Source organism: Pantherophis guttatus, chromosome 4, assembly GCF_059756535.1.
Source record: "Pantherophis guttatus breed Tessera chromosome 4, ASM5975653v1, whole genome shotgun sequence".
In the NCBI taxonomy this organism is placed as follows: domain Eukaryota; kingdom Metazoa; phylum Chordata; class Lepidosauria; order Squamata; family Colubridae; genus Pantherophis; species Pantherophis guttatus.
Genome location: NC_142066.1, coordinates 1,373,483 through 1,394,564, shown reverse-complemented (window position 1 = coordinate 1,394,564; position 21,082 = coordinate 1,373,483). Strand labels below are relative to the sequence as shown.

The window sequence follows — 21,082 nt, the reverse complement described above, 5'->3', positions numbered from 1 at the left end:
TACCTCTATTGTCGCTGACAGGACTGCTAACGGGAGAGGTTAATCTCTGGAGGGATCCCCAGTGGATCCCCTGTAGTGGGGGAGGGGCTAGTCTGCCGGGGGGGGGGGGGGGCTGTTTAGCAATGATAAATATCCCGAGGAATTATTTTAGGAGGTTTTGCCCCCAGGATTCCCCTGAATCCTGGTTTGAATCTGGCTAATCTGAGATCTGGATCAAAGGCAGGGAAGTGGGGGTGGGAGTGGGGGAGAAAGGGGGAAATGAAGGCGTGCCCCCCTCCCCCACAATCCCCTTCCCCATTATTCTGATTTCGCCCACCTGGCCTCTTCCAGGGACTACAGCTCCCAGCATCCTCCTCCTCCCTCCTCGCTTCCCCCCACCCCACCGTGGGCCAGATTAGGGAAGCGCCCCCCCCCCCAAGGTTTTGCAGTAGTAACAGCAGCAGCAGAAGTGGGAGAAGGGCGCCCCCTGGTGGCCCAGGCGGTCAACAGCAGGGCATTCTCGGACAGCTGCTTTTGTGGGGCTCGGATGCCCAGGGAGATGCTCGCACCCCAGAACTGGGCCCACCTATTCTTCCCCCCCTTGTTTTCTCCATCTTTCGTGGACAGGTAAGGGGGGGGGTGCCAGGGTGGGGGTCTTTGGGCAGGGGTTCCACCTGCGCTCCATCCTTTCGGCCCAGGACCTGTGGCCCACCTGCGAATCCCTCCCTTCCCCCTTTCTTCTCTCTTTCTTTTCCCATCCATCCATCCGGACAGGGGAAGGGAGGGTGGGGGGCTTTCATTCGAAATCCCCTTCCTCCCTAGCAGCCCCCCCCCACCAAATCTCCTCCCTCCCCCCCCAAAGACCCAGAGCCCTTGTTCCTGCTTTTTCTGCTCCCCCCCCTTTACCGGAAGCTCAGACGCCCCCCCCCCCCCACATCATCCTTTTCTCTCCTCCTTTCCTGCCAATGAAAAGAAGCGCTCCAGATTGGGGAGGGGGCGGCTGTTTAAACCGTCAGTTTCAGTCCTTCGGCGCCTTCCCCCCCCCACCCTCCCCAGGATGGGGTGGGGGCAGAGGGGAGGCCTCTGGATGCCCAGTGTTGGGGGGGGGGAGAGAGAGAGAGACCCTTGCTTTCTGTCGGAGCCCCCATCCCCAAAAGAGCTGTCCCTCCCTCCGTTCCTACCCCCCACTCTTGTTCCTTTGGCCCTAGCAGACATGGGGGGGGGGGTTCAGCTCCTGCTCCATCTGGGCCTCCATCTGCTCCGAAAAGGCAATGGGGAGGAGCATGCCAGCAGGTTGTGGGGGGGTGAGGAGGAAGAAAAGAGGGGGGTCTAGTGCCTAGGAGACGCTCTCCCCCTTGGCAGCCGAGACCCCGTCCCCCTCACCAGCATTCTCCCTGCCTAGAGATTGCTTCCTTTCTTCTCCCTTTCCTCTCTCTCTCTCTCCCTCTCTTGGGAAGGGGGGGGGAAAGAAAAACTGGGGTTCCTCCCTCCCCTGATGCCCCCTCCACCTGCCCCTGCTGCTCCCCATCTTTTCAGGACCCTGTGGTGAGCTGGCTTGCCCCTCCACCCCAGGAAAGAAAAAAGGAAGGAAGGAAAGAAAGAAAGAAGGAAGGAAGGCAGGCAAAGAGACAGGGGAGAGAGAGAGAGAGAGAGAGAGAGAGAGAGTGAGAAAGAAAGAAAAAGGGAGAGGGAGGGAGAAAGAGTGAAAGAGCAAAACAGTGAAAGAGAGAGAGAGGAAGGAAGGAAGAAAAGGAGGAAGGAAAGAAGGAAGGAAGGTACAGAGACGGGGGAAAGAGAGAAAGGGAGAGAGAGGGAGGAAGAGTGAAAGAGCAAAACAGTGAAAGAGAGAGAGAGGAAAGAAGGAAGGAAGGAAGGAAAGAAGAAAAGGAGGAAGGAAAGAAGGAAGGAAGGTACAGAGACGGGGGAAAGAGAGAAAGGGAGAGAGAGGGAGGAAGAGTGAAAGAGCAAAACAGTGAAAGAGAGAGAGAGGAAAGAAGGAAGGAAGGAAGGAAAGAAGAAAAGGAGGAAGGAAACAAGGAAGGGAGGTACAGAGACAGGGAGAGAGAGAGAGAGAGAGAAAGAAAAAGGGAGAGGGAGGGAGGAAGAGTGAAAGAGCAAAACAGTCAAAGAGAGAGAGGAAAGAAGGAAGGAGGAGATAGAAGGAAGGAAAGAAGGAAGGAAGGTAGAGAGACGGGGAGAGAGACAGAGAGAGAAAGGGAGAGGGAGGAAGGGAAGAAGAGTGAAAGAGCAAAACAGTGAAAGAGAGAGAGGAAAGAAGGAAGGAGGAGATAGGAGGAAGGAAGGAGGGAGAGAGGGAGGGAAGGAAGGAAGGAGGGAGAGAGGGAGAGGGAGGGAGGGAAGGAAGGAAGGGGTTGCCACTGAGGATGAGGAGGCTGAGCAAGAGGGAGGGATAGAGCGCCTTCCTTGCTGCGCGCCCCCCACCCCGTCATTGGCACAATCCTGCCCCCCCAAGCGCAGGAGTTTCCAGGCCGATGCCACCCGGGGCTCCCCTCTCTCCCCTTTGGCCCCCCAAAACCAACTAGCCCCCTCCTCCCAATCCAGACAGCAAAGCTTGGAGGCATTGAAGGGGGGGGCAGAGAGAGAGATCTTGAAGCCGCTCTTAAGGAACTGGGGTGGGGGGGCCCCTGCCTGCCTCGGTCCATCATCCCGCCCCCCCCCCCTCCTTTCCCATTCTGTGCCACATCATGTTTGTCTCCGTCTGGTATGCCAAGAAAATGGGCCGCCGTTTTCTGAACAACGTCCGGAAGGCGAAGAAGGAACGGCATCTGCTGACGGTATTGGGGGGTGGGGGGGTTGCAGTGATGGGGGGGGCTGTAATTTGGGGGGGGGCAAAGAGAAGGGTTGAAAGCTGGACAGGTTTTAAAACCATGAGGCTGCATAGAGAGCAGCAGAGCTGCTTGGATTTCGGGGTGGGGGGTGGGAGGATGGGGGTCTCCCCAGATCTGCAGGCCCACCCCCCCCCCTCAGCCTTGGTCTTCCAGCTGCAGGGGACTACAAAACCCATCCCTCCCGACTGGGGGGCTGCAGCCATCCCAGAGAGAGAGAGAGAGTGAAGATTCCATGCAAATATTTGAGGGGGTGTGGGTTAAAATTTGGGGGGGGGGAGAGCTGATCCGGTGGGGTAGCAGACTGCGTGTGGGGGGGAGAGGGTGTGTGGGGGGGGGGCAAAAGCCAGAGGAGAGAATGGCGGGGTGGGGGAGGGGAAGGGTTTTGGAAAGGATGGTGGGGGGCTCAATTCTCTTTTAAGGCCTGAGGGGTGGGGGAGGGGAAGTGACTTGAGCAATGGGGGAGGGGCGGATTTCGCCATCCCTTGGGGAAATTGGGGAGGGGGAGGCTCACCTCTGGCCGGACAGCTCAGGGGGTGGGGATGGGACCGCCGGATGGGGAGAAGGGAGGGAGGGATTCTCAACTTTTCTTCCCATCCGGCCGCGTCGGTCCATGAGGGTCGCCCCCTCCCCAATTTCCAAGCCTCCCCCCACCCACTCCATCAGAGCAGAAATGACTCTTTGCCCCCCCCATCCCCATCCCCAGAAAAACCCGACTGGGGGGGTACCATAGAAGTGCTGCGTTATTGGGGAGGGGGGTCTCCGTTCATTATTCGCCTGGGGGTGGGTGGGAAGACCCCTCCTCCTCCGAGAGACCCCCCCATCCCACCCCCCTCACCCCCAGCAGTGGGGTTGCGTGATCGCGGAGCAGATGATTTTAATTTGAGGAGGGGGAGAGAGAGAGGGGGGTCAGGTTGGCAGGCTGAGAGAGAGGAATGAGTCTGTGCGCTCGCCCCCCCCTCTCTCTGTTGTTGTTGTTGTTGTGATTGTGGTTGTTGTGTGTTGTGTGTTGGGGCCGGTGGAGTGCGTCAGCTTTCGAGACAGCTGATGGCGTCAGTGGTGCTTCTCCTGGAAAAGCTTCAGGAATTATGAATGGGGAAGAGAGAGAGAGAGAATAGGGGAGGGGGCCGCCTTGCAAGACACACCATTTATTTATTTATTTATTTATTTATTGGCAATTTTGTTTCTTGGCCAGAAAGGGAAAGTGGGCTCTCCCGGGGTGGGAGGGGGGGGAGTGCTGGAGGCTTGGGGGGTGGGAGGGGGGCAGCTGAGCAAGGGAAGGAAGGAAGAAAGAAAGACCCCCAAGGTTGCATTTTGCAACATTCCCTCCCCTCTCTTTTTTTTTTTGAATTTTTTTTTTGAATTTTTCTTCGCCTCCTGCCAAGACCCCCCCCACTTCACCTTTTTTAAGGAAGAAAAAAAAGGGGGGGGGAATCACTTTCGCCCTTTCTGTTCTGCCTCAGTTTCCCGCCCCCGCCTGGCTCTCAATCCCTTTCGCCCCCCCCCCCAGGTCAAAAAAAAGAGGGAGGGAGGGAGTTTTAGCATTGAAGATGCGAAGGCACTCTTGGTGCGTTTGCTTAAAATTGCTGCATTGCTTGGCAAGGTGAGTGATACCGGGGGGGGGGGGAGATTAATGCAGAGGCTGTGGGGGCGGGCAAGGCTGGGATGGGATGGGGGGGTCGGGCCCCCCCCAAAAGGCCGCTTGGCATGGGTCAACGCACCCCAGACTTCCTCTAAATCACCCCTTCCCTCTGAGGTTTTGAGGAGAGGGGGGGCTCTTCCTTTTCTCCTCTCTCCCCGCCCCCCCGGGAGAAAGATTTGGCGGGGGGGGGGCGGCAAAGAGGAGGAGAGGGGTGTCTTGCCCACTCAGCTGAGATGCTGCCTTGGATTGGCAGCTGCTCCTGTGATGAAGATGATGGTGAGGGGGGAGGGAGGAGAGGAGAGGAAGAGAGAGAGGGAGAAGAGAGGAGAGGAGAGGAAGAGAGAGAGGGAGAAGAGAGGAAGAGAGAGATGCTGTGTAACGAACAAACTATTGATCTCTAGATCAAGGTCTGTCGACCTCAGCGACTTTTAAGAGGGGTGGGACTTCAACTCCCAGAATTCCCTGGCACGAATGCGTTCCTTTTGATACGTACACCCATTGTGGGCCCACTTACTCTCTTATAATCCCTTTCTCTGCAACCTCTTTGCTTTTAGAGGATAGGAGGAGGAAAAAAAAAATACACGGCCGATTGGGGAATTCTGGGAGTTGAAGTCCCACCCCTCTTAAAAGTCGCTGAGGTTGACAAACCTGCTTTTGGAGAGGAAGACATTTGTGTGTTTCTCTCTCTCTCTCTGGGTGTCGTTGTGTGTGTGTGTGTGAATGCTGAAATGCAACTCCTGGAGTTTCCAACCCAGATCGAGGCAGCCTCATTAGCCGCTCCAGATAATTCGTCGTTGCCCCCCCCAACACCTTCCTGGCAGGAGATTTAGTGCTCCCCCAGGCCCGTTTTCATTTTGAAAGGGAAAGTGGGTTGCGTGTGCGAGGGCCCGTGCCAAAAATGAGTCCCATCCCCAGGAGAGAGAAAAAGAGAGAAAGCCGTTGCAGGATTCGTTCTCCGTGCTCCAGATAAGCAGGGATTGACACCAGACAAATCCAGCAGAAAACAATACTTTAATGGAGGCACTGTCTTTCCACCCACCATCAACACGGGTGGGATAGATGGGGGGCTTGAGTAGCCATCTCCCCCCCCCTCCCCAGCACATGTCCCTCTTAACTGCCCCTTCCTCCCTCCCCCACCGATCCTGAGATGCCCAGCCTTCTCTCCCTTCCCTCCCTTTTCAGATCCTGGGAAAATATTATATCCCTGGGCCTCTGACCATGTGCAGAGTGCGTTCTCTTCTTTGCCACTCCACTGGGACACGCCTGGCCAGGTTTGCTGACTTGTTCCCCACTCTCCCTTTGAGGGGGGGGGCTTCCTAAAAAGCGAAGGCAGGGTCAAGATTGTGGGGTGAAGGAATCACATTTGCAACTCCGGAATTAATTCAGCGGTGCCAAATTCCACAAGCCCAGATTTAAACGGGGCACCCCACATCGGCTCCGGGTTCAAACCAGCATTAAACAGAGATGGGGGGGTGGCCTGGATCTGTTAAGCTAAGAGGATTAGGGTTAGTTAGAGAATTTAAGTATTTAAAAGGGGGTTTGTTGCCAGCAAAATCTCCCCGGTGATTTTTTGGAAAATTGCGGTCTCAAATCGTTGGCCGTCTTTTGCAAGTAGAAATCTCGCATCTCGGAGCTACGTTTCGCAATTTCATTTTATTTGATGCAAAACATTAAAATCCAAAAGGGATAAAAAAAATAAAATGGAAGAGAGACAGAACAAAACTAAACCAACAAAAAAATGTTAAACAGAAATTAAAATTCTGATTTTCTGAAGGGAAGGAATTTTTTTTTAAAAAAAAAGTTGTTCTGTTTTTCTTTTTCTTTTTTTAAAGAAAAATTAGAAAAATAGAGTAATATCCCAGTTTTGCCGTATTGGAATATTACTTGGGATCTGCAAGGTTGGTTTAATGATATGCATGAAAATCTGCATACGGTTATCATTTAAATCCATTTAAACTGTAAAAAAGTATACTCGCCCAAGTTTTTTTTTTTTTTCCTGTTAGAGGGATTTAGGGCAAATTTACTATTGGGTGCAGCTAGTCCTGTGTGAGGTCTGCTTGCATGGTCGGCCTGGGAAGGAATAGGAGGTGTTGTCTCTGTGTGGTCTCCTTTCCTTTAAGTGTCACATTTTGGATAACACAAAGTTGTCGAGCGCTCCACAATGCAACGCGTTGACGCGGAGTCCCCTTTGGGGCACGCTAGATCACAAACAGTACAGGTAGTCCTCGCCTTACGACCACAACTGAACCCAAAGTTTCTGTGGCTAAGCGAGACGGGGGGTTGGACTAGATGACCCTACAAGGTCCCTCCCAACTCTTATTTATTCCGTTGTTCCTATTCCGCCCCATTGTACAACCTCTCTCGCCACATCTGTGAAGCGAATCGCTGCCGTTGATGAGTCCAGATATAGAAGTCTTGCAACTTCATTATTTCCCAGTCCAGACAGAGGCTGCATGTGCAGAGTGCAGCTGCATCAGCACAGTCCCTCCCAGTTTGGGGTCCCTCCAGGTGGGGTGACGTCCCACCCCACTCTGCCCCTCCCACCCACCCACCCCAATTCCTCCCCTCCCTCTCGGTCTGTATCTCCTTTGCAGATGTCAAAATCCTTTTTCCAGTCTCTCTCTCTCTCTCTTATGTTCTCTTTCGCACTCGGCTCCCCCCTTCCCCAAAGCCCCCCGCTGAGATAATCCCTTGCCCTCCCCCCCACACACACACGCCTGCTTGTGTGCTTTCTACAAAACCTCTCCTACACAACGCCTGTACCCACTCACAGCTGCCAACCTGGCACCGACGCATGGCATGGTCTCCGTTCTTAGTGGGGAGAGCAAAGAGCCCCCCCTAGTGGGAAGGGGCTGCGTCTGCATGGGGTCTCCAGGTGCATTTGGGGTCTGTCCGATGCCGCAGCCCCCCTCCCCTCCGTCCCTAGGACGGTGCCAGGGTGGCCACGCCGGAGTTTTGCAAAGCTGGGGGCACCAACGGAAGAGTTTAAATTACGTTTGGCATCATTTCTGGATTCCTTCAAAATATAATAATAATAAATTCCCATAATAGCCCCGCCCCCTTTCCTTGGCATTTCCTGGTGGTCTCCCATCCCTATCCCCTATTCCCTCAGCAGCTGTTTTTGCTTTCAGTTCCATTTGGAATTATTTCTCGAACAAGAGAAGGAGAGGGAATGAAAAAGGTCCAGTTTTGTGGGGAGGGGGGCGCAGAACGGGTTCGGGGGGCACGAGGATCGGAGGAAGGGGTCTGCGGCGGGGAATGAGGATCTGTCCAGCTTTGGAGGGGGTGCAGAAGGGGTCTGGGGGGGGGGCGAGGATCAAGGAGGGGGAAGATCCGCAGCGGAAGCAATTCCTCGAGAGTTTGGTGGATGAGATGCGGCAGGGAATGATGGGAGCTGTAGTCGTTGCTTCTGGAATGGGACAGTTGCATTCTCCGTCCCATCTCATATTGGCATCTTCCAGGGGGTGGGAGCGCGATTGTACTTTTTTGGGGGTCTGGGAGCAGAGAGAGACAGAGAGAGAGAGAGGCGGGGGGCTCAAACCCTTAAAATGGGCCGAGCAGGCAGGCCTGGTCAAACGTGGAAGTTTTAGGGGAAAGGTCCCAAATGCTCTACCCTGGTCAGATTGCCCCCTTTGGGGTCCAGTTTAAAAGGGGCTGGGGGTGGTGAGAGGTTCCAAGGGGAGGGGGATCTACAATCCAAGTCTCTGAAAAAGCCCTTCAGGGATTCGGGGCCCATTTAGCTCAAAGGTGGATGTTCTCCTCACCCTGAAATCTGGGTGGGTGGGCTTCTCGGTGTCCCGTCCCCCCCCCCCGAAGGCAGGAGTTGAACCCAGGCCTGGTTCTTATCCTGGGGGGGGGGTATAAAGGAGAAAAATGTGGGAGGTGGGCCATTTGAACTGGGGAAAGAGACGTTACTGCGGTGGATCCTATCTTGAGCTCGGGGCTGGGATAGATGGCCTCTGAGGTCCCCCTGGTGAAACAGAAGGACTCTAGAATGGGGAAGAGAGAGTGGGAATGAGGGGTGGGGCTCGCTAGGGGAAGAAAGGGAAACTCGGGAAGAGGTGGGTGGGTGGGTGGGAGGGTCTGTTCCCTTCCTAAAAAAATTTTTTCCGGTCTTTCATCCTTGGGGGAGGGACTCCAAGTCCCAGAATTCTTTGCGCTGCGATGGCGGGGAATCCTGGGAACTGCAATCCTTGTAGAGGGGGAATAGGGGCTGAGCAGGTCTCCCCAAATATTGGGGGTGGGGTCTTGGGGTTTTAACAGCTGTTAAAAAGGAGAAAGTCTGGTTCGTGGTTGTTTTTTTTAATTTTTTTTTACTTTTGATTTGTTTTTAGACTTTTTAAATCACATTTTTTTATTATTTTATCAGTAATGCAAGGCAACGAATATACTTAATGCTCTTTCTTCCTTCTATTCTTCCTCCAAACCCTGTGAGGTGGGTTGGCCAAAGAGAGAGAGAGAGAGACTGGCTCAAAGTCACCCAGATGGCTTTCATGCCTAATGCAGAACTAGAACTCCCAGTCTCCTGCTGATTGGCCCAATGTCACCCAGTTGGCGTTCATGCCTAACGCAGAACTAGAACTCCCAGTCTCCTGGTGATTGGCCCAAAGTCACCCAGATGGCTTCCATGCCTAATGCAGAACTAGAACTCCCAGTCTCCTGGTGATTGGCCCAAAGTCACCAAGCCGGCTTTCATGCCTAACGCAGAACTAGAACTCCCAGTCTCCTGGTGATTGGCCCAAAGCCACCCAGATGGCTTCCATGCCTAATGCAGAACTAGAACTCCCAGTCTCCTGGTGATTGGCCCAAAGTCACCCAGATGGCTTCCATGCCTAATGCAGAACTAGAACTCCCAGTCTCCTGCTGATTGGCCCAAAGTCACCCAGATGGCTTCCATGCCTAACGCAGAACTAGAACTCCCAGTCTCCTGGTGATTGTCCCAAAGTCACCCAGATGGCTTCCATGCCTAACGCAGAACTAGAACTCCCAGTCTCCTGCTGATTGGCCCAAAGTCACCAAGCCGGCTTTCATGCCGAAGGCGGGACTAGAACTCACCATCTCCTGGTTTCTAGCCTGGTGCCTTAACCATCGGACCGAACCGTTGCTATCCTGGGTGCTGTCCAACCTGTCAATTCCTCACCCATAATAACCGCACCGGGTAAAAAGCCTTGATGACACCATGGCTTCGTTGACGTCGCCGCCCCAACGAAAAAAAAACCACGGTTTGTGGCATCGTCCGGAGCATCCTCCCCTCCCCGAGGATTCCAAATTGGCCATTTCCAAACCTCTGCAACCCCCCTCCAGCCTTTCCCTGCCCCCAGGACATTGGATTCCAACGTTCATCCGTCCCGGTTGGGGGTGATGGGTATTGTAGCCCAAACACACCCCAAAGAGAGTTTGGGTATTGAACGCTGGGGTTGACATCCTTCACTGCCCACCGACAAGTGGGAGGGTCGTTTTGGCCTGTGCGTGTGCGTGAGAGAGTGGGGTTGCCCCCCACTTTCATATAAAATAGCCCCCTCCCCTAACCCCATAGTCCAGGTTAGGGTGGAGGGAGGCTGGTGTGAGCCCCTCCTACCTGAGGACCTTCGTTTGCATCCCCGGAGGGAGATGCTGTTGTCATGGTGTTGCCATGGCGACTGTTGTCAGCGGCCACTGGAGGTGGGAGAAATAAAGAGCGAAAGCATGCAAAATGGAAGAGGGGAGGGGGGGAAGAGGTGAGTGGGTGGGTGGGGAGCCAAGCGGGACTTCAGCCCACTTGGATTCCAGACCAAACAGCTTGGCATACACACACACACACACACAAAACCCCACACATACACACCCAGCTACCCGGCAGTAAGTCACCTCTCGGGCGTCCCAGCTGAGCATCTTCAAGATACAGTATACGCTCGGAGTTCCCTTGGGCCATCTCATCCCTTCCCCTTTGCCCCGTCTTCCTCCCTTCCCTCAATCGGGGGACCCAACCCCACCAAATATTCAGGGTACCCACGTTTTGAGACCCCCCCACCACCCCGCTCGGCAACCCGCGGCGCAATATTTGGCTTCTTGTATTTATTTATCTCTTTTTCCTTTTGATATGGAGACCCCGGTTTTTGCATCGCGTGGCTTTTTGGCAAAGCGGCTGGGTGGACGGAAGGGGGAATGGGGATTTGAGGATTTCGGGGGGTGGGGGAGGCCTGGAGGTGCATGCACGAGGGGTAAGTGGGTGGCAAAAAACGAAAGCACCCTGGGTTGGGGTCTCCCTGGCTCTTGCAGTGTAAGAGATTAGGCGATGTGGCCTCGAGGCTGGGCAGCCGTATAATTTCGCCCCCTCCTCTCTTTTTCTCTGTCTCTTTGTCTGTCTCCAGGCCAATTCTCCACCCGTCATTGTCAACACCGACACTTTAGAAGCACCAGCTTATGTGAGTTTGCCACGGAGGTCCACTTTTGTCACCTCTCCGGGTCCCTCCGGCCAGCCCCCCCACCCCGTCCTTGCATGCCCCCTCAACCGCCAAGTCCTCCTCCCCCTACGACCCCCAAAGGTTCTTCCGAAAGAGTTTTCCTCTTCCATCGGTAAACCAATCCGCTCCCGCCAACCTCTCACTGCGCATCTTTCCTTTTTCCACCCCCAGGTAAATGGAACCGAAGGCGAGATGGAATATGAAGAGATCACTCTAGAGAGGGTAATTTTGTGTGTTTGTGTGTCTGTGTAAGATGAGGGGGGGACAAGGTCACTGTTTCACAACCTTACAACTTGAAGATTTGTGGACTTCCGACTCCCAGAATTCCCCTGCTAGTCATACCTGCTTATTTTTTTCCTCCTAGAGTAGAGAGATTGCAGAGGAAGGGATTAGAAGAGAGTAAGCAAACTGCAATGGGGATGCATATCATGTGAAGTGTTTATACCGCTGGCTGGGGAATTCTGGGAGTTGAAGTCCACCGGTCTTAAGGATGCCCTGCTGACTAGGGGATTCTGGGAGTTAAGGTCCACCTACCTTAAAGGTTGAGAAACACTATATTAGACTAGGTTGGTGCTGTTTTTGATTCTGCTCAGATGGTGGGAAACTCGGCCTCACGTCGAGCGATCCAACCATCGCATTCAACCAGTCCTAGTTTCTTCGATGGGACGTTGCAAATAGTATCGGTTCCTTTGCATTGAGACTTTACTCTCTCGCAGGGCAACTCCGGGCTGGGCTTCAGCATCGCCGGGGGCACCGACAATCCTCATGTTGGGGATGACCCCAGTATCTTCATCACCAAAATCATCCCCGGAGGGGCAGCCGCTCAAGATGGCCGATTACGGTGAGTGTCGGGGAGGGGAGAATCCTGGCTGCACTGGCGTCTCTGAGCAGCCCCTGCGGAGACGGCTTCGTCTTCTTGCTTGGCTCAGTTTTCAGAGCAACCTGGAAACCTGGCTCTCCTGGTGGTCTCCCATCCCAGCATTTACCATCCCTCTAACCCCGCTGAGCATTCCTCCCCCCCCCCGAGACAGGCTAAAGTTGTCACCTGTTAGGCTTGAAAACCAAGACAGACACCCCATACAGGTAGTCCCCCACTTACAACCACAATTTAATTTAATTTAATTAATTCAATTTATATGCCGCCCCTCTCTGAAGACTCGGGGTGGCTGAATCTTGAGCCCCAAAGTTCGGTTGCTAAGCGAGACGTTATGTGAATTTTGCCCCATTTTGATCCTGTGACTATGGTCGTAAGTGGGAGAAGCAGTCCTAAATCACTTTTTTTCAGTGCCATCTTAACTTCGAATGGTCACTAAACAAACTTATAACAAATGGTTATAAGTTGAGGACTACCTGAAAACTTGCATCTGATTCTTCTGGAAGGCAGTGGGTTAAAATAGCCATGGTCCACCTCTTCCCCTTTTAAAATTTATGTAGTCCTCGATTTATGATCACAATGGAGCCCCAAGTTTCCGCTGTTAAGCGAGACAGTTGTTAAGTGAGTTCTTTCTCCCATTTTATGACATTTCTTGCCACCGTTATTAAGTGAATCCCTGCAGTTGTAACACGGTCGTTAAGTGAGTCTGCCTCCCCCCCATGGACTTCACTGGCTGGAAGGTCGCAAAAGGGGATCACCGTGGAGATTTGGCAATGGTGGTAATTGTGAAAAACGGTCACTAAACAAGGACCGTCTGCATTTATTTTATTCGTGCCTTTCTTTAGCCGCTCGATTCCACCGAATGACTCTGGGTGATGTGTAATTCTGATTTTTTTGGCTGTGTGTGTGTGATTAATAATAATAAAATTATTATTATTATAAAATTATTATTATTATTATTATTTTTCCTCCCCCGGACAGAGTGAACGACAGCATCCTCTTCGTGAACGATGTGGACGTACGGGAGGTGACCCACAGCACGGCGGTGGAGGCGCTGAAGGAGGCCGGCTCCATCGTGCGGCTCTACGTCATGCGCAGGAAACCGCTGGCGGAGAAGGTGATCGAGATTAAGCTGATCAAAGGCCCTAAAGGTGAGCCCCCCCTCTCTGCCCCCCCAGGATTTCCCGGGGACCTCATATTCCTTCACTTTAGGGGCTCTGTTGCTTCGATGAACCCCAGTTCCCAATTGGGTGAAGCCACATTACCCTAAATCAATGTTTCTCATGCCTTTTCTCCTATCCCCTAAAGGAGAGAGATTGGAGAGAAAGGGATTACAAGAGAGTATGCAGGCCACAATGGGTATACATGGCAAAAGGAATGTATTAGTGCTAGGGAATTCTGGGAGTTGAAGGCCACTCATCTTGAAGTTGCCAAGGTTGACAAGCACTGCCCTTAGTAGACAATTTATATCTGATTAGGGAAGAATGGTATCCTCAAGGAAAAAAGATCTTCTTCACCCCACCACCCCTAGCAAGGCTAATGGAACCTCCAGTGGCCGGCTCAGTGTATCTTTAAATGCTAGGTGCTGGGCACAGAGGAAGGGCTGTTGCATCCCTGCTCTCTTTTTGGCAGCCTCTGAAAGGTCAACATTCTCCTTGTCTGGAGGCCTTCCAGTTATCCAGATGCTCATGCCATGCAGAGGATCCTGGCGTGGGCCAGGGAGGTTGGACTAGATGACCTTAGAGATCATCTTCCAAATCTAAGACCTTCTTAAAATTGTGAAAAATAAATTCAGCCCTATGAAAATGTTTTCCAGATGTTTTCACCTGGCGTGCACCCCGCTCTCTACCCTTCTCTGTCGCTCACCGAGACGGCGACCGCCTCACCAACTTCCTTCTCTGGTTTTCCTTCACAGGGCTGGGCTTCAGCATTGCAGGCGGTGTTGGCAACCAGCATATTCCCGGGGACAACAGTATCTACGTCACCAAAATCATTGAGGGCGGGGCAGCCCACAAGGACGGGCGGCTGCAGATTGGGGACAAAATCCTAGCGGTAAGGCCGGGGGTGGGGTGGGCTGTGGTGGGCTGCCCAAGAACCAGGGTGGGGGAGCTGTCTTACAAGAACGTAATTTCCCCCCAAAGTTAAATTTAAAGATAGCTAAAAAAAATAGATAATTTCAGTCGAGATTAAAATGGTAGATAGAAGAGATTTGGCCAAATTAGTCATAATGCTTCAGATGTCTTCAATTCAGTTCAGTTCAACTCTACTCAACCCAACTCAATTCAAGTTAACTTAATCCAACCCTACTCAACTCAACCTAATTACTTAACTCAGCTTAATTTAACCTTACTTAACCCAACCCAATTCAAGTCAGCTTAATTTAACCTTTACCCAACCCAATTCAACTCAGTTCAACTCAACCTAATTTAACCTTACCCAACTCAACCCAATTTAATCTTACCAAACCCAACTCAACTCATCCCAACTCAGTTGAAATTAATCTAAACTCAATCCAACTCAACCCATCCCAACTCTTTAACTCTACTCAACCTAACTTAACCTTGCCCAACCCAACAATTCAACTCAACCCAATTTATCCTTACCTTACCTAACCCAACTCAACCCATCCCAACTCTTTAACTCTACTCAACCTAACTTAACCTTACCCAACCCAACAATTCAACTCAACCCAATTTAACCTTACCTTACCTAACCCAACTCAACCCATCCCCTCTTTAACTCTACTCAACCTAACTTAACCTTATCCAACCCAACAATTCAAGTCAACCCAATTTAACCTTACCTTACCTAACCCAACTCAACTCATCCCAACTCAATTGAAGTTAATCTAAGCCAACCCAACTCAACTCAACCCAACTCTTCAATACTACTCAACTCAACCTAATTTAATCTTCCTCAACTCAACTGAACTCAACCTAACCTAGCCCAACTCAACCCAACTCATGTATTAGTGCATTTAAGCCATGATATGTGTGAGGTGATTGGCTCCTTCTTCCTGTGGGCATAGGTGGAGAAAACTTTCCACAAGAGGGGATTCTTCAGCGAGTGTGGGATTAGATCTCCCTTCATCTCAGATATGTAATTCCCCATGCTGGCTGGGGAATTCTGGGAGTTGAAGTCAACACCTCTTAAAGTTGTCATGGTTGAGAAACACGGAGCTAAGCAGATACTCAGTTTGTAACTAGCCAGGAAGAAAATGGATTGGGTGGGATGCTGTGTGGCTTCACCCGATGCCACAGGTGAGTCCGTCGATCAACTGCCTTTTCTTCCCCTCCCTGCAGGTGAACAATGTGAGTCTGGAGGATGTCATGCACGAAGATGCGGTGGCAGCTCTGAAGAATACCTTTGATGTTGTGTACCTGAAGGTGGCCAAGCCCACCACCCTCGACTTGAATGACTCTTATGCCCCCCCTGACCTCACTTCCTGTGAGTGGCTTAATAGCTTAATAATTAACCAGGCTTAATAGCAGTGACTGGGAGAGGGATCTTGGAGTCCTAGTGGACAGCCAGCTGTATAGGAGCCAACAGTGTGCAGCGGCAGCCAAAAAAGCCAATTCAATCCTAAATTGCATTAACAGACGGATGCAATCAAGATCAAGGGAGGAACTAATACCACTCTATAAAGTCTTAGTAAGACCACACCTAGAATCCTGCATCCAGTTTTGGTCACCACACTATAAAAAAAGATGTGGAGACTCTAGAAAGAGTGCAGAGAAGAGTAAGAAAAAAGACGAGGGGGACTGGAGGATAAAACATATGATGAACGGTTGCAGGAACTGGGCATGGCTGGTCTAGTGAAGAGAAGGACCAGGGGAGACAGGATAGCAGCCTTCCAATATTTGAGGGGCTGCCCCAGAGTGGAGGAAGGGGGTCAAGCTATTTTCCAAAGGCCAGACAAGGAACAATGGATGGAAACTGACCAAGGAGAGATTCAACCTGGAAATAAGGAGTAATTTTCTGACAGTGAGAACAATCAACCCATGGAACAGAAGTTGCCTTCAGAGGTTGTGGAAGCTTCGTCACTGGAGGCTTTCAAGAAGAGACTAGACTGCCATTTGTCAGAAATGGTGTAGGGTCTCCTGCTTGGACAGGGGGTTGGACTAGATGACCTCCAAGGTCCCTTCCGACTCTGTTAATCTGAAAAGAGCTTCCCGCCCCGTCCTCATGATACCTCCACTTTCCCCCCTCTTAGGGAACCTCATAACGGAGGTATCTCTAGTCAACTATGAGCTTGAGAATAACCATGGCTGCTCCAGAGGAGACCCAACTCAACTCATTGTACTTGCAAAAATGGGGGATTTTTTTTAAAAAAAATCTCTGGCTGTGAGATAAAGATCTGTATATTTAATAATTGGGGGAGCTTCAATGATCTTTTTAAAAATACATCTCTGCCCGCTAACATGTAAGAAATGCATTTATTAGACCTTTGCAAATTCTGAATTAAAGGTCTTTGTCTCTGCAAAATGATACCTCCCCTTTTTCTTAACTGTGCTTCCTTCCCTTTTGCTTTTTGGCATCTTTATTTGGCCGCCGGGTGGCATATAAATTCAATAAACCCTCATTCTTCTTTATTATTAGCTTATTCCCATCACCTAGACAACGAAATCGGTCAGAGTTACCTGGGTTCCGACTACCCGCAAGCCATGACCCCCACCTCTCCTCGGAGGTACTCCCCCATCCCAAAAGAACTGATGGGGGAGGAAGATATTCCCAGGTAAGTGCTAGGCTCCGCCTCCTGGGGGTGTGGCCTCCCCACACCTGCCATAGAGCCTCGGCAGAGCCATCCGCTGTCCTTGGTGCTGAACGGAATTGTGGATTCAGCACCAAGGACAGCGAACGGCTCATCTTGGCCACAGTGGAACCCAAAATTGATGTTGCTAAGTGGGACAGTTGTTAAATGAGCTTTGACCCTATTTTATGGCCTCGCTTGTCATGGTTGTTAAGTGAATCACTGCTGAGTAAGATGGTTGTTAAGCGAATCTGGCTTCCCCATTGTCAGAAAGTCGCAAATGGGGATCACACGACCCACAGGACACTCCGACCGTCATAAATATGGGTCGTTGCCAAGCATCTGAATTTTGATCATGTGACCACGAGGACGCTTTTCAGTGCTGTCATGACTTCAAACGGTCACTAAAAGGAACAGTTGCAAGTCAAGGACTATAGAGGGTCCTTCTGGGAGTTGAAGTCCACAAGTCTTAAAGTTGCCAAGGTTGGAGACCCCTGGTCCAGAGGGCTGCCAAGATGCCTGGACCTTGCAGAGGACGATGGAAAGGATTTGGGTTTGCTTAGTCTGGAAAAAGAGACCAAGCGGAGATCCGAGTACAAATTTAATTATCTGAACGAGTTAGGAAGGAAGGCCAAGGAAGGAATCGGATTGAAGCCATTTCAAACTCGGCCGCTTGAAGATGGGGTGGACTTCAACTCCCACAGTACCCCAGCCAGCGCAGGGAGCGGGGTTGGACCAGATGACCACACGGGACCCTTCCGTTTCACACCCCCTCCTTTCTTTCCTCTCTCTAGGGAACCGCGCCGCATCGTGATCCACCGTGGGTCGACAGGGCTGGGGTTCAACATCGTGGGCGGCGAAGACGGCGAGGGCATTTTCATCTCCTTCATCCTGGCCGGAGGACCAGCTGACCTCAGCGGGGAACTTCGGAAAGGGGACCAGATTCTCTCAGTAAGAAAGACCTTCCCGCACCCCAGTGGATTGGGTGGGTGGGTGGGGTTAAACCAGAATAAACCGATAAGCAGTATAATGGGCTTTAGGCTGCATATTCGGTTTATTATACTGATTATTATAATATATGTAATTATTATAATGTGTATATAATCTCTCCCCTGGCTCAAGCTGATGAAGGGAGGAGAACTTGTGGCTCAGAGGTTAATACAACTGCCTAACATGCAGGCAGCCCAAGTTCGAACAAGTAAGGGTATGGCTAGCTGTTAGTTGCAGGGGGATTTGAGCTGGTGAGCTGCGTTGATGCAGCTGTGGTCTGGCTTCTGGTTTATGGTTGTGCCTCATCAAATCCACACCGATGATGAGGCACGACCACAAACCAGAAGCCAGACCACAGCTGTATCATTAGCCACTTTAAACCCCTCCAATCCATACATGAAGCAAACTGACACCCACCATGAAGATGTGGCACGACCACGAACGCGAAGCCAAACAACAGCAACGCAGCTCACCAGCTCAAATCCCCCTGCAACTCAGACTAACCCGAGCACAACCAAGCCCCCACCCAAACAGAACACACCTCCATCTAATCAGAGCACAGCCAACCCCCCATCCAATCAGAGCACAGCCAAGCCCCCAACCAATCAGAGCACACCTCCACCCAATCAGAACACAGCCAAGCTCCCACCCAATCAGTTCACTGGCAGTTAAAAGGAAGAAACAGCTGCGATCACACATTGCTCCTAGAAGCACGAAGCCGAAAACACCAGCCTGAAGATGACGAATGAGACTTTGTCGAAACGTCGCCAAGACACTTCCAATTTTACGCGGGAGAAAACCCAAATAACCAAAGACCTATACACACACACACACACACACACACACACACACACAATATATTAAATGGTAGAGGGTTTCCTGCCTAAGCAGGGGGTTGGACTAGAAGACCTCCAAGGTCCCTCCCATCTCTGTTATTCTATTCTATTCTATTCTATTCTATTCTATTCTATTCTATTCTATTCTATTCTATTCCATTCCATTCCATTCCATATTTTCTATTCTAATCTATTCTATTCTATTCTAATATATATAACATTTATATATTTATTATACTGCTAATTATACTCCTTATACTGCTTATTATAATATTTATTACAATATTTATTTAAGTGCTTATACTGCTTATTATACTATAGATAATATTTATTGTACTGCTGTTTATTATTCTCCTTATTATACTGCTTATTATATTATAATATACTGTTATTTATTATGCTGCTTATTTGTACTGCTTATAATATAGATAATTATTATGTTTATTATACTGCTTATTGTACAACTTAATATATATAATATTTATTATTGCTGCTTATTATAAGCAGCCGTGTGCGGCAGCAGCCAAAAAAAAAGCTAATGCGATCCTTGGTTGTATAAACAGAGGCACAGATTCAAACTCAGGTGAAGGATTAGCACCACTTTGTAAATCCTTAGTAAGGCCACACCTGAAATATTTTGCATCCAGTTTTGGTCCCCACGTTACAAAAAAGAGGTTGAGACTTTGGAAAAAAGTGCAGAGAAGAGCAAGCTAAGATGATTAAAGGCCTGGAGACTAAAACGTAGGAAGAACAGTTGCAGGATTTGAGTCTGGCCAGTCGAGAGAAAAGAAGAATTAGGGGTGACATGATAGCAGCATTTCAGTATTTGAGGGGCTGCCCCAAAGAAGAGGGCGGGGGGGGTTTCCACCTATTCTCCAAAGCCCCTGAAGGCAGGACAAGAAGCAACAGATGGAAACTCATCAAGGAGAGAAGCAACCTGGAATTAAGGAGGAATTTCCTAACAGGGAGGACAATTAGCCAGTGGAACTCCTTGCCACCAGAAGCTGTGGGTTGCTCCATCGCTGGAGGCTTTTAAGAAGAGACCAAACAGCCACTTGTCTCGAATGGTGTAGGCAAATTCTCCTGCTTGAACAGGGGGCTGGACTAGAAGACCTCCAAGGTCCCTTCCCGCTCTATTCTGATTGGTTATTAACCTCTCCCGACAGGTCAACGGCGTGGATCTCAGGAACGCTACCCACGAACAAGCCGCCATCGCTCTGAAAAACGCCGGCCAGACGGTCACCATTATCGCCCAGTATAAGCCAGATGGTAAGAGTTATTTGTGGGGGGGGGAGAGAGACCCACATAGGACACACGGGGAGACGGAGAGGGGGGAAAATGAACTCCTCAACCTGGAAAAACTTTCCTGGTGGCGTCAGATCCTTTCATCCTGGTTAGCTATGACTGTATGACTGAGGTCGATTGGGGTAAAAATGTGGGGAGAATATTTAGGTTTTTTAAATCTCCCCCTCCCCAATTTTGTTAGGACTCCTGAGGGAGGAAGATTGGGGTTGGGGAGGTTGAATTCTGGGAGTTAAAGTCCTCACCTCTTAAAAGTTCCCAAGGTTGAATTCTGGGAGTTAAAGTCCTCACCTCTTAAAGTTCCCAAAGTTGAATTCTGGGAGTTGAAGTCCTCACCTCTTAAAAGATTGAATTCTGGGAGTTAAAGTCCTCACCTCTTAAAAATTCCCAAGGTTGAATTCTGGGAGTTGAAGTCCTCACCTCTTAAAAGTTTCCAAGTTTGAATTCTGCAAGTTGAAGTCCTCACCTCTTAAAGTTCCCAAGGTTGAATTCTGGGAGTTGAAGTCCTCACCTCTTAAAGTTCCCAAGGTTGAATTCTGGGAGTTGAAGTCCTCACCTCTTAAAAGTTCCCAAGGTTGAATTCTGGGAGTTGAAGTCCTCACCTCTTAAAAGATTGAATTCTGGGAGTTAAAGTCCTCACCTCTTAAAAATTCCCAAGGTTGAATTCTGGGAGTTGAAGTCCTCACCTCTTAAAAGTTCCCAAGGTTGAATTCTGTGAGTTGAAGTCCTCACCTCTTAAAGTTCCCAAGGTTGAATTCTGGGAGTTGAAGTCCTCACCTCTTAAAGTTCCCAAAGTTGAATTCTGGGAGTTGAAGTCCTCACCTCTTAAAGTTCCCAAGGTTGAATTCTGGGAGTTGAAGTCCTCGCCTCTTAAAGTTCCCAAGGTTGAATTCTGGGAGTTGAAGTCCTCACCTCTTAAAAGTTCCCAAGGTTGAATTCTGGGAGTTGAAGTCCTCACCTCTTAAAAGTTCCCAAAGTTGAATTCTGGGAGTTGAAGTCCTCACCTCTTAAAAGATTGAATTCTGGGAGTTGAAGCCCTCACCTCTTAAAGTTCCCAAGGTTGAATTCTGGGAGTTGAAGTCCTCGCCTCTTAAAAGTTTCCAAGTTTGAATTCTGCAAGTTGAAGTCCTCACCTCTTAAAGTTCCCAAGGTTGAATTCTGGGAGTTGAAGTCCTCACCTCTTAAAGTTCCCAAGGTTGAATTCTGGGAGTTGAAGTCCTCACCTCTTAAAAGTTCCCAAGGTTGAATTCTGGGAGTTGAAGTCCTCACCTCTTAAAAGATTGAATTCTGGGAGTTAAAGTCCTCACCTCTTAAAAATTCCCAAGGTTGAATTCTGGGAGTTGAAGTCCTCACCTCTTAAAAGTTCCCAAGGTTGAATTCTGTGAGTTGAAGTCCTCACCTCTTAAAGTTCCCAAGGTTG

The 21,082-nt window shown here is 50.4% G+C and overlaps 1 protein-coding gene across 7 annotated transcripts in view; it reads left to right on the top strand.

Annotated features, from left to right (window-relative positions):
• DLG4 (discs large MAGUK scaffold protein 4) overlaps positions 1-21,082 on the top strand; it is a 110,171-nt gene that overhangs the window by 69,179 nt on the left and 19,910 nt on the right. For 4 of the 7 annotated variants that reach the window (XM_060684725.2, XM_060684724.2, XM_060684722.2 and 1 more), the window contains 9 exons: positions 10,818-10,871; positions 11,082-11,132; positions 11,627-11,751; positions 12,766-12,935; positions 13,700-13,836; positions 15,087-15,231; positions 16,384-16,519; positions 17,329-17,485; positions 19,527-19,629. In XM_060684725.2, the coding sequence (XP_060540708.1) occupies positions 10,818-10,871; positions 11,082-11,132; positions 11,627-11,751; positions 12,766-12,935; positions 13,700-13,836; positions 15,087-15,231; positions 16,384-16,519; positions 17,329-17,485; positions 19,527-19,629 (1,078 nt within the window). Of the gene's footprint in view, positions 1-486; positions 607-2,340; positions 2,775-4,370; positions 4,429-10,817; positions 10,872-11,081; positions 11,133-11,626; positions 11,752-12,765; positions 12,936-13,699; positions 13,837-15,086; positions 15,232-16,383; positions 16,520-17,328; positions 17,486-19,526; positions 19,630-21,082 lie in introns of those variants that run through there. The other 3 variants (XM_034404707.3, XM_034404705.3, XM_034404706.3) reach the window with 3 other exon arrangements.